Below are 12,690 nucleotides of genomic sequence, written 5' to 3'. Positions count from 1 at the left end.
TTCTTCTATATCAGTAATCTGCTGTTTATTCCCTATAGTGTATTTTTATTTGTTATTCCTCACCTCTAATTGGAACTTTTCTTATATTTTATTTTTGTTGAAATTCTCTCTGTGTTTATCCATTTTTCTTCTGAGTTTGATGAGCAGTTTGATGGCCATTACTTTGGACTTTCTCTTGGGTAGATTGTTTATCTCCGTTTAGTTTTTTTTTCTTTTGTTTTATTTTTTTGTTTGGAACATATTCTTTGTCTCCCCGTTATGCCTAACTCTATGTTTATTTCCATGTATTCCATAGTTCATCTACATCTCCTGGTCGTAAAGGAGTGGCCTTATGTAAGAAATGACCTGTAGGGCCCAGAAGTGCGATTCCCTCGCGCCGACCACCAGACGCAGGTGCTTCAGGGGTGTTCCCTGGGTGGGCTATATGTGTCCTACTCTTGTGGCAGCCCCTCAGTAGCTCCAGGTGCATTCTTCCCTCCCTTGCCTGGTTAGCTGGAGGCCCATCCCTGATGGCTGCAGGTGTGCTGGTGGGTGGAATTATCACCCTGTAGACTGCAAGGCCCTGCTGAGGGCTGGGGTCGTATGGGGTTCTCAGTGGGATGCACACCGTGGCTTCAGCGGTCTAGAGGGAAATTTCAAAATGGTGCCTTTCATCCCAGCATCAGCAGGGCTGCCCCCAGTGTCTTACCCCCCAGGGCGAGTCCCCTCCATCCCCTTCAGCAGTTATTCCGAGATTAGTAAGTAGGTCTACTTCTATGGCGCATGTGCTTTTTGATCTGGCTCTAATCTTTTTTGTTCTTTTTGATGTGGTTTTTTAATCTGATCTGAAACCATTTGTACTGGGTTCTGGGTTGAGTCTGTGTGGAAGGCTTTTTTCAGTGGGTTTTCCTTTCCCTGTGGTTCTGTAATTTTCCTGGACCTACTCCCTGTTGGTTTTTAAAGCCAGCTGTTTTGGAAGCTCATCTCTCCATGCAGGATCCAAGGGTTGGGTTGCCTGATGTGGAGCTTCGATCTCTCTTCAGGGAGATAAGATTCCTTTGAGGTCCCCTCTGACCATGGAATGTTGTTCCTGGGGTGTGGCTTTTTCCTTATCAGGAATGTATCTCTGCCATTTCTACCCATCTTGGTGCTGTCTCTTGTTGTGGGGGCTCTGTTCATCCAATCTCTAAGTCCCCTTCAGAATGAATTATGCCATATGTAGCTGCACATTTGTTGTGTCTGTGGGGGGAGGTGAGCTCAGGATCTTTTTATTCTGCCATCTCGAACCTTCTTCCACTCTTCATTCCCTTATATTATTCAGAACTACTACACTGACAGACTTTTCTGAGTAATGTTTTTTGGTGGGAGTAGCAGGCAGCCATCTTTCAGAAAACTCTTTTGTAAACTCAACTTTTAAACTCCGCATCCAGTTACGCTGTTAGGATTTCTTTCTCTGCCTATGTGAGGAAAAGCATGCTTCCATAACCAAGGAACACTGTACATACACCATGTTTCTTGTGGAATTTTAGAACTACGTCAACTAGTAGCACTTTGTTATTCGGTTGGTAAGTTTGCACCCTTTGGCTTCTTGAATTATAGCAGAGTTGAGTCTTAGACTTCATAGAGGTAGATTAATTTACTAACAGCCTGTTTTGATGAGATCTGGTGCGTTGCATTATTATATGGAGACACACCTAACAAAAAAAGTTGTACTTTAAGTTAAATACTGTATGGACGAACGTACTTGTGCTGGTGGTCAGAAGGGGATACCCAAATAGCAGAACTTGAAACACTAGGTGGGAACTGGATTAGAAAGGCAGGCCTATAAATGCTAATGTTTTGAGTATTTTTCAGAGGACTAGTGTCCTGGGAGTCACAAATTCATTTAAATTACAAAAGAGTGAGCAGGTGGGTTGTGGCATTCAAGGTGTTCCATAATGGATTCGGACTCTGGGCAGGGGTTGAGGTGTTGATCAAGGTCAGTATACCAGTTATACCAACAAATGACTGACTTTTGAATGTGAGGCTGTGACTTTTCAGAAGGTTCCTTTGTATTTTTTCTTGTCAGGGACAGCAACTGTGCAGGAAGTGGCTAGATTTGATCCCAGCTGGAGCAAGGACCAAAGACTGAACTGATTAACTAACTCTCATTAAAAGGAGAGATGCAGACACATCGAGGGAGGATAAAAGGGATGGGAAGGGGGAGAAAGGAGTTCATATTTACTGTATGACAAAGGATGTTAGAACTGAGTGGACATCATAGTCATCTCACTGCGATGGCAGTCCATGAATAGCTACAGCAATTATTTCACTTCAAAGGGCAGTATAAACTTATCCTTCTGAGGCATAATAATAATTTGGTCTTTGGGTTCCTGGCACACAACTCCCCAAGTCCTTGGAATCTCCATAGCGATGAGTGTCTTCTGTATGGTAATGAGAAGACTGGTAGCTGGGGGTCCCTAGGTAGCATCTAGATGGCACTAGCGAGAGGAACCAACCACGTGGTAAGAAGGTTGGAACTTTTAGCTCTACCCCTGGACATCCAGGGTGGGGAGAGGGCCTGGAGATTCACTTAATATCCAGCAGTCGGTGATTTAATCGTGTCTGTGTAATGAAACCCCCATAAAAACTCCTAGATGGTGGGCTTCAGAGAGCTTCCAGGTTGGTAAACACATGGAAGTGCTGGGGGGAGGGGGGCGGGTGGTGGTGATGCATGCGCCTCTCCCATACCTTCTGCGCATCCCTTTGATTTGGCCAATACTAACTTGAATCCTCCATGGTAAACTAGTAATACTAAGTGCTTTTTTGAGTTCTGTGAGTTCTAGCGAATTTTCAAACCTGGGAGGGCACTGTGGAAACCCCCAAATTTATAGCCAATTGATCGGAAGTCCAGGCGGCACCTTGGGATGTGCAGCTGGCATCTGGAGTGAGACCAGTCTTGTTGGATTTAACCTTTGAGCCTATGCAGTCTCCCGATAATCCCAGGCAGTTAGAGTCAGAACTGAACTGAATTGCAGGACCCCTGGGTGGTTTGAGAGAAAACCTTGCACATTTGGTGGCAGGAGTGTTGTGAGTAAAATTAGCCCAACTACCTATGTCAGGCAGGGTGCAGATCATTGGAATGGATGCTTCTGCTCCAGGATTGGTTCAGAAGCTTTGAGTTTGTTCTCGATGTCCATACTTAGATGCTATACGTGTACTCCTGCACCTGGGTTCAATCCTGTTCTCATCCTTGCCTTTATTATTAGATTGCGCTTTTTCTGTGCCCCTTAGATCCCTGGAACATGGTGTTGATTGGCTTTTTTTCTTCCTCTTTGTGGTGTGGCCTGATACGCCAGGCCATGTTTGGCATTCTCTAACTATTTGTGTACTTCCTCTTGCCTTTGATAGTCTCTGACAGCCTCTGTCAGATTGCGATGTTTGTCCTGATGAATCACCATCCACCATGTTCTCCTGGGCCCTTGCACTTCCTGCTCTGATCATTTCCCCTGCCCCTTATAAAATGGGACAGAGCTCATTGTAAGGATTGTGTCAGTACTGGGCAATTACTCTCTAAAGAGTTGAGAAGAGAGTTGTGTGGCATGTTTGTTGTTTCTTAGCATCGGCATGACTCTTAAGTATATATATATATTTTTTTTTTTAATTTTTTTTAATGTATATTATTTATTTGAGAGAGAGAGAGACAGAGTATGAGCAGGGGAGGGGCAGGGAGAGAGGGAGACACAGAATCTGAAGCAGGCTCCAGGCTCTGAGCTGTCAGCACAGAGCCCGATGCGGGGCTTGAACTCCCAAACTGTGAGATCATGACCTGAGCTGAAGTTGGAGGCCTAACCGACTGAGCCACCCAGACGCCCCAAGTATATTTTTGTTTTTCATACAAGTACCTAGCATAGTGCCTTCCAAACTGAAGGATTCAGAAACTGTTGATTGCTGTTAACAGTGATCATGGATCTGTTACCAGAAAGATTAGAATAAATCAATAAATAAATACAAGTACCTAGCATAGTGCCTTCCAAACTGAAGGATTCAGAAACTGTTGATTGCTGTTAACAGTGATCATGGATCTGTTACCAGAAAGATTAGAATAAATCAATAAATAAAGACTCAGATGTCAAAGAAAGACAAATGCCATATGATTTCACTCATGTGGAATTTAAGAAACAAAACAAGCAAACAAAGGGAAAAAAAGAGACAAACCAAAAACCAGGAGCCTGGTTAGATAGAGCACAAGCTGATGGTTATGAGAGGGGAGGTGGAGGTTGGGGGGGGGGGGTGAGTGAAATAAAGGGGATTAAGAGCACATTTATTCTCATGAACACTGAATAATGTATAGAATTGTTGAATCACTATATTGTATACCTGAAACTAATACAGCACTGTATACTGGAATTAAAAGGTAAAATAACAATACAACTATTGTATGTTAATGTAAATAACATTTTTAATTAAATAACTGTGTGTTGTTTTTTTAAAGATTCAAGCCATTCTTTGCTTTTTTCAGTGTGTTCAAATCTCTGAAAAACTCCTTTGTGCCTAAAGGAAAATTTTATGTAACTTTATCCTTTTTACTTTTCCTGATGGCCTTCTACTGCAGGGAATGAGTCATAGACAATTCACAGGAATATCCTAAGGATTGTGGTGTTGAGTTAAAGAGGTTTTAAAAAGGGAGAACATCCTATATTTATTGGGCTGCTTGGGTATGTTCCCAGAAGTGGAGTTTGTATAGACTATGGACTTTATACAGACTAATGTCAGATTTTCTGCTTTTCAGAGGTATAGGCATAAGAATGACAGAACCGATATACCTCAGCCCCTCATTTGACAATGTACTGCCCAACTACTTATTTTTACAGGTAAGTATTTGTGAAAGCAAAATATTTATTAACATTGAAACATAACTTCAGTGAGTTATTTCAAATACAGTGTTTTTTTTCTATTACCATATTTTTTGTGGTTTATTTTTCTGATCTACCTTTTGTTAATGAGCAGTAAGAAAAAACTTTGTACGTACTCTCTTTTTCTCAATTGATTTTTTTTCCTAATGTTCATTTTTGCTAGGGAGCATAGGTGGGGGAGGGGCAGAGAGAAGGGGGGACGGACAGAGGATCTGAAGCAGGTCCTGTGCCGACAGTAGCTTGCTGATGCTGGGCTCGAACTCATGGACCATGAAATCATGACTGGAGCCGAAGTTGGGTGCTCAACCGATGAGCCACCCAGGTGCCCCTCAACTGAATTTTAAACTTTTTTTTAACCCTCTGTTGCCCAAAGGCGCTTTAACAGCTCATTATAATCATTATTTTCCATCTCAAAATATTAATGTCTAAATAATGCATGTGTTGATATACATATAAGTGTATTTGTAACTTTGAGTGAGATGCAGATGGTTTACTACTAACACATTTTTGTCAGGTGGTTATCAATTGCTGTGATATGACAGTTTATTTTGCCATGTCCAGTTTATTGCATACTTTTGCAGACGGTAACTCTTTTGATTTGTTACAGTTCATTGGTTAGATGGTATTATTGTTACTACTCCCAATATGTAATGAAGATACTGAGTATCAGATCTGTTAGGTTTCTTGGACAAGGTCATATACAGTTCATAATTAGTAATGTCTGAACCCTGACCTAAATGCACATGCCATTTACTTTCTGCTCTGCCCAGTGTTTAATCAAAAGACATAAACCCAAAGATTATTTCTAATGGGAACAAACAGGAAAAAAGATTTATGTGTATTATCTGATTCTACAATAGTGATGGTGTAACACATAGGGTATATAACCTACTATATAGTTACACGCTATTATTCAAATTCTTCTTTGGTAATCTGTGCCAGCCCCCCGCCCCCCGCCTTTGTTTTAAAATTTGGAGTTGCGCTAAGTGCTTGGAATATATTACCACAAGCATTAACTGGCTTACAATTTAAGACAGCTGATACTGAACACATTATTGAATGATGTTCAATAACCATTTAACTTGTGACACAAGGTAGTTCATAGGATGACTGGCTGAAGAAATTTACACCTTGAATAAATCATATTTCATAAGCATAAGAGTTTGGCAACTGGTAGCCTTTGTCTACCTACTTGGTGAGGTTAGTTTATAGAATGGGTGGAATTATAGAGCTGCTGCAAAATTCCTGGGGAAATTTGTGGGGTTCTCTTTCGCTTTCTCTTTCCTGCTTTTGGATACCTCTTGGCCTTGGCATTATCCCCAAATCTATATTCTTTGTTACTTCTAACAGCTAATGCAAAAGCTTTGCATTGGAGACTTTGTTTTGCTGGGGTATGTGTATGTGTAAGGGGCTATTGATAACTGATTATTTTTCATTTTAGCGCTCGAAGTTATATACTAGAATATACTTTTCAGAGTTAATTGGAGTGTTGTATACAATCATTAAAACTACAACTGTGTAATACCATTTGGCTTTTCACAGTCAAAAGGGAACTTTTGAATTGCTTAAACACAGTCCACAGAATCTCAAAATAATCTTAGATGTCCTTCACATTTGAAATAATTGTCAGTTAAAAGTTTAGCAGTTAAATACTTACAAGAACTGCTTTCAGCTATATTCTAATAACATTTTAGTTTAACTGGAATAAAACACAGTGCCTGAAACTTAATTTTCTCATTGCCTCGTTCCTTGTAAATAATTAATTTAAGAGCCAGATGAGGTTGGACAACCTAAGGAGCTTTTAAATAAATACTATTGCCTGGGCACTAGCACCAGAATTGGTTTTAGTTGGTCTGACTGGGGTGGGGCCTGGGTCAGGACGATTAAAAGCTCTCCCATGCAATTCTCATGTGCAGTTAAGGTTGAGAATCACTATAGCATAGCAATGGGGTGCATCTGGCTGCACGTTAGAGTCACTTGGGGCAGTGTTGAAAACACTGATGCCTAGGCCCTGTTGCCAGAAATTCTGGTTTCACTATTCTAGATCAGGACTAAACCTTTTTGGAAAACTCACTAGGTGATTCTCTTGTGTAGCTAGGATTGGGATATACTGTAGAGAAAGGTAGTAGACTAAATTATTTTAAGAAAAGTTTGTCATTATTTAAATATTTAATGAAGCCTTTTCATTTGGACTGTTTGACAATTTCAATTTATTGCATGGCCAGAAGGTTCTTAATGTATTATTTATGTTTGATTGCAGATTTCTGTCATTTTTGACCCATACATTAATGTTATTAGGAGACAAGTATAACCAGTTGTCTTCAGATAAGGAATCACCAGATCTCCAGTAGCCACATACATGTTTTAGTGTTTTCATATTGGAGTTCAATTTTTAAATATTTTTGGAATAAATTAGACCATTGAAGAGAAAATCTGTAACAGGTTAAGCTGTTTTTAGTGTTTAATGTGGAGGGACTGGTCTTCAGATGCCTGAATGATTTGCATTGATTTTAATGCTTCCTGTTTCCATAGGGGGAGTACTTGCTCATTTGTGTCTGCTTTCCACGTTGATTTTCTGTTTTCAAGTGGTAATCTTGGATTCACTTGAGAGCATTGTAACCTTCTCCCAGTTCTTGAGAACATACTAATGGATACAATTCCAATGTGAGAACGAATGGACACCTTTAAACTTTAAATAGCTCTGTGCTTGCCAAGTAATTTAAAAACTGCATTACTTTAAAGAAAATGCATTACTTTGTAATATTCTAGCTTTTAAGCAATATTTATTTATTTTGAGAGGGAGAGAGCATGTGTGCATGAGTGGGGGAGGGGCAGAGAGAGAGGAGAGAGAATTCCAAGCAGGCTCTGTGCTGTTGGCGCAGAGCCCAATGCAGGGCTTGAACTTGTGAACCATGAGCTCATGACCTGAGCTGAAATCAAGAATCAGATGCTTAACCGACTGAGCCATCGAGGTGCCCCAGTACTTCTATTTTATTTGAGGCAAACTGTTATCCTAGAGTAGCAGTCCTTATGTGATCAATACTAATAATCAGGTAAGGTATAACTTACTGCAGTATAATTTACTACTGCGGTATCTGAGTTGTCCAGCCTCATAATACATTTCTGGGTGCCAATCAGAAACAATAAGATTTTTTTTACATTTTACTTTTCTCCTACAGAAATGTGGTCATGGTGGGGAGATAGGAATCCAAATGTCTTTGACTGGCATTAGCATAAAACTAGAATTCTTAAGTGGGCATTAGATGGTGAAGCACCTGAAGTTGCAAAATTTTATACATTTTCTTAGAAAAAAACCTAGAGCTTTCTTACATTTCTAAAAGGGCTTTGACCTTCAAAATGTTGAGAATTGTTGGGGCACCTGGGTGGTTCAGTCAGTTAAGTATCTGAATTTGGCTCAGGTCATGATGCTCACGGTTCATGAGTTCGAGCCCCACATCAGGCTCTGTGCTCAGAGCACAGAGCCTGCTTGGGATTCTCTCTCACCCTCTCTCTCTGCCCCTCCCCTGCTCTCTTTCTCTCTCAAAATAAATAAACTTAAAAAAATATTGAATTGTTGAGAAAAAAACATGATTTGCTAAATTGATTAGGGAAATGCATCTGTGCATGTGTGTCTTGCGTGTGAAGGTCCTATGAGATCATAGGATAATCTAGGAAATTGTGAATTTCCTGACACTAGTATTTTTACAGAAACCATATTTTGGTGGAAGATGCTGTACTGGACTGCCTCCAAAGATGTGTTTATGTTCTGTGATTCTTAATTTTAAAATGATTTAGAATCATTAGGGGCATCTGGGTGGCTCAGTTGGTTAAGCATCCCCACTCTTGTTCTCAGCTTAGGTCTTGATCTCAAGGTTGTGAGTTCAAGCCCTGCACTGGGCTATATGCTGGGCTCTGCGCTGGGTATGGAGGCTACTTTAAAAAATGGGGCACCTGGGTGGTTTTGTCGGTTGGGCGTCGGACTTCAGCTCAGGTCACGATCTCGCGGTCCGTGAGTTCGAGCCCTGCATCGGGCTCTGGGCTGATGGCTCAGAGCCTGGAGCCTGCTTCCGATTCTGTGTCTCCCTCTCTCTCTGCCCCTCCCCCGTTCATGCTCTGTCTCTCTCTGTCTCAAAAATAAATAAACGTTAAAAAAAATTTTTTTTTAAATTAAAAAAAAAAAAAAAAGGATTTAGAGGGGCACCTGGGTGGCTCAGTCGGTTGGTTAAGTGTCTGACTTCAGCTCCGGTCATGATCTCAGGGTTTGTGAGTTCCTATCTGTCTGCGAGGAGACAGATACTAAACCCTGCGCTGGGCTCTGTGCTGACAGCTCAAAGCCTGGATCCTGCTTCGGATCCTGTGTCTCCCCTGTCTCTGCCCCTCCTCCCATGCTCATCCTCTGTCTCTCAATAATAAATGAATGTTAAAAAATTAAAATAATAAAATAATAATTAAAAAAATTTAGAGTCATTGGTAATTGACTTTTTGTTTTCCCTTATAGAATTTGCCATCTGCCGTCGTAACTCATGTTCTGGATCCTCAACCTGGAGAGAAGATTCTAGATTTGTGTGCAGCACCCGGAGGCAAAACTACACACATTGCAGCATTAATGCGTGATCAGGTAAGACTGTCTTCACAGCAAACACTACTCTCAACATATTACGTATTTCAGTGTTGAAAGTAGCACTACATATAACTTAGGAAACATGCAGACATTTATAATCTGAATTATTTTAGATTCATCCAAAGTGAAGACTCTTCACTGATGGGATTCATCACATGTTGAGTGTAGTATATAATTATCATTTGTAAACACCATTTGAAGATCTTCTTAAATCCCAAATTTGCTAGTACCTTTGTAAAGTAGAAGTCTTCTTCATAAATGTAACAGTATTATATACTAATATGCAAGCAATGTGAATTTTCATCAGAAGTCTTTGGATAAAATGATTTGCACTAATGAAAGGGAAAAGTTACAATTTCACCTTGACACAGTAAACGTTCCATTTAAATGTATAACTTCTGAAACATTCACTGTGTCACAGAGGGATAAAACATGTATAAGTTTATATTTTTAATAATTACACTGAAAGGTTAAAATCTCTCTCTGCACTGTATGTGTGTATCTATAAACACTATATATAGGCACTGTATATATACGTACTGCGTGTGTATATGTATGCCTTCTGTACACAGGTACCCTACACACACAGACACACTTGCGGTAACACTAGTATAACCTCAGTGAGTGGCCTTAAGGTAAGTAAGGAAGAAAAAGATACTTGTTTAAATTTTGTGGAATTAATACTCTGGGTTCATTAGAGGAGATATACTTGCCTGTTTACTTATATTCCTGTTTATCCAAAAACAATTTAAAGTGGTAACAGTAAAAACTTTAAGGAAAAATGCATTAAATATCACCAGAGTGTAAAATGCAGAACAAGATTCATTTTATGGAGTTGTGGTGTGTAAATGCAGATCCTTTTTTAGATTCCTTGAAATCTTAATTGTGAAGATTATGATATGCCTTGAAGAAGTAATCATAATCCCCCCCCTTTATTTATGGTATATGATATTTATTGTGTTGCCTTAGAAGTATTTATTCACAGATATTTTATGTTCTCTAATAAGAAGTCATTTCAAAGAGAATCTGGGTATTTTAAGTGTGTCCATGTTTTGTTGTTCCGTTTTCTAGTGTGTAAAAACGACCACAAAAACCTTAGCAGCCTACGACTAAACGTTTATTCAGCTCAGGAGTCTGGGATTCAGTTGATCCCTGCAGGGCTTGCTTGTGCACCTGATCAGCTGCAGGCCAGCTAGGGGTTCCCATGGTCTTGGGTGGGCTCATTCACTTGAATTTGTCTGGTGTTGGCTTATCTAAAGTGACCTCAGCAGAGACCACTAGGGTACCCTGCTGCTGGTTCCTTTCTCTTATCTACCTGCTAGGGGGTAGTCAGGGGACTAGCCCAGCAGAGGGCAAACATTGAAGGTTGGGAGCACAGAGGGCAAAGCAGAGAGCAAAGCCACCTGTTCAAGTCCTTTCCACAGCTCTGTTTGTATCACATTTACTGTCCTCCCATTGGCTGACACAAGTCCTATGGCTCAGCTCAAGTAGGAAAGGCAAGGGACTGCAAGGTGAGTGCCAAAGGGTGGGGGATATGTGGAGAGTTGAGTTGGAGTTAGGCAATTCCCCCATAGTGGGCCGCCAGCAGAAATGAACAACTTTGAATAGAAATATTTGAGCTTGCGTGAATTCCAGATTTTATTGCTGTTCTTGATGTGTTGTTATTTATTTTGATATTTAAGCAAGTTTTATGTGAGTGTAGCCTCTAGTCTTGTACTTCTGTAAAAGTAGCTTTCACCCATCACCACAGTAATGCATTTGAAACTTATTCCAGTTGCTGTTGCTTACTTTTCCAGTTCAACTCTCTGGAAATGGTTTTCCTGTTTGTCAAAATATTAATAGGAAAACTGTGTCTACCACTAACCTGGTTTCACATTTAGGAACATCATCAGCAAATTTTCAGCATTGTTGTCTATGCATTAGATGCACATGTCATACAAGGATGTTGTATATAAAAAAAAAAGCAAGAAAAGACATTGAAGAGTTAATCTCACCATCTCTGCAATATCATTTCATAGCATATTTTTAAAACCATATGAATGTCACAAGGCATTTGTAGAAGTGTGGTATCATCCTCATTGACTTTTTTAAAAAAACTGTTTATTTTAAGAGAGAGCGAGTGGGGTATGGCCAGAGAGAGAGGGAGAGCGAGAACCCCAAGCAGGCTCCATACCCAGCATGGAGAAGGATGCAGGGCTTGATCTCATGACCGTGAGACCATGCCCTGAGCCAAAAGCAACAGTCAGATGCTTAATGAAGTCACCTTTAAGGGTGGTAGTAAAATAGAGAAGACCATAATTTTTCATCAGTTTTCCACAGTATTAATAGTTTTCATGACTGCTTTGGGTATACACCTTATTTTTATGTGTTTTGTTTGTTTGTTTTTTAGGGAGAAGTAATAGCACTGGATAAAATATCCAACAAAGTAGAAAAAATAAAACAGAATGCTTTATTGTTAGGGCTGAATTCCATCAAGGCATTTTGCTTTGATGGAACAAAGGCTCTTAAACTTGATATGGTTAAGGATGCTGAAGGTGAGTTAAATTTTGTCTTTATAGGCTTCTGTAATTGGCTTTTGGAAACAAATAGATTTTGCTATCATTGTTCTAGCCTTAAAATATCCATAAGTCCTCGAAACTGGCATGGATTTAAGCTATGTTGCCATAATAGATACCATATTGCTTTTCATCTCATCCCTAAATTTCAGATTTTAATAATGTACAATCATATCCCCAAGACTTGGTCAAACCCTTTGGTCTTACTGTATTTGTCTTAATTTCATGTTGAATCTCAGAAAGCTTATTAGCCTTTCAATTTTATGATTCTTGGGCTATTGTGTTTTCTTCATTTTTCTTGAGAGAATGGGGCTGTGGAGCTAGGAAGGGAGGAAAAACTGCCACATGTCTTGTTTTAGAACAAAATGTTGTATTAAGTCACTCGATAGCTCTGTTTCTTTGTTTAGATTTGATTTCATGAAGTACTCCAGAAACTTGCATATTTTTTTTAAAAATTTTTTTTTCAACGTTTATTTATTTATTTGGGACAGAGAGAGACAGAGCATGAACGGGGGAGGGGCAGAGAGAGAGGGAGACACAGAATCAGAAACAGGCTCCAGGCTCTGAGCCATCAGCCCAGAGCCTGACGCGGGGCTCGAACTCCCGGACCGCGAGATCGTGACCTGGCTGAAGTCGGACG

At 40.0% G+C, this 12,690-nt stretch overlaps 1 protein-coding gene across 2 annotated transcripts in view; it reads left to right on the top strand.

Moving 5' to 3' along the window:
• The window catches only part of NSUN6 (NOP2/Sun RNA methyltransferase 6), a 56,104-nt gene that overhangs the window by 23,353 nt on the left and 20,061 nt on the right, over positions 1-12,690 (top strand). For both annotated transcript variants that reach the window (XM_047865063.1, XM_047865064.1), the window contains exons 6-8: positions 4,751-4,832; positions 9,373-9,492; positions 11,885-12,029. In XM_047865063.1, coding sequence (XP_047721019.1) covers positions 4,751-4,832; positions 9,373-9,492; positions 11,885-12,029 — 347 coding nt within the window. The remainder of the gene's footprint in view (positions 1-4,750; positions 4,833-9,372; positions 9,493-11,884; positions 12,030-12,690) is intronic.

Source organism: Prionailurus viverrinus, chromosome B4 (assembly GCF_022837055.1).
Source record: "Prionailurus viverrinus isolate Anna chromosome B4, UM_Priviv_1.0, whole genome shotgun sequence".
NCBI classification, from domain to species: Eukaryota; Metazoa; Chordata; class Mammalia; order Carnivora; family Felidae; genus Prionailurus; species Prionailurus viverrinus.
Note: the sequence above shows the minus strand (reverse complement) of the source record. Positions and strands in the feature narration are given on the sequence as shown.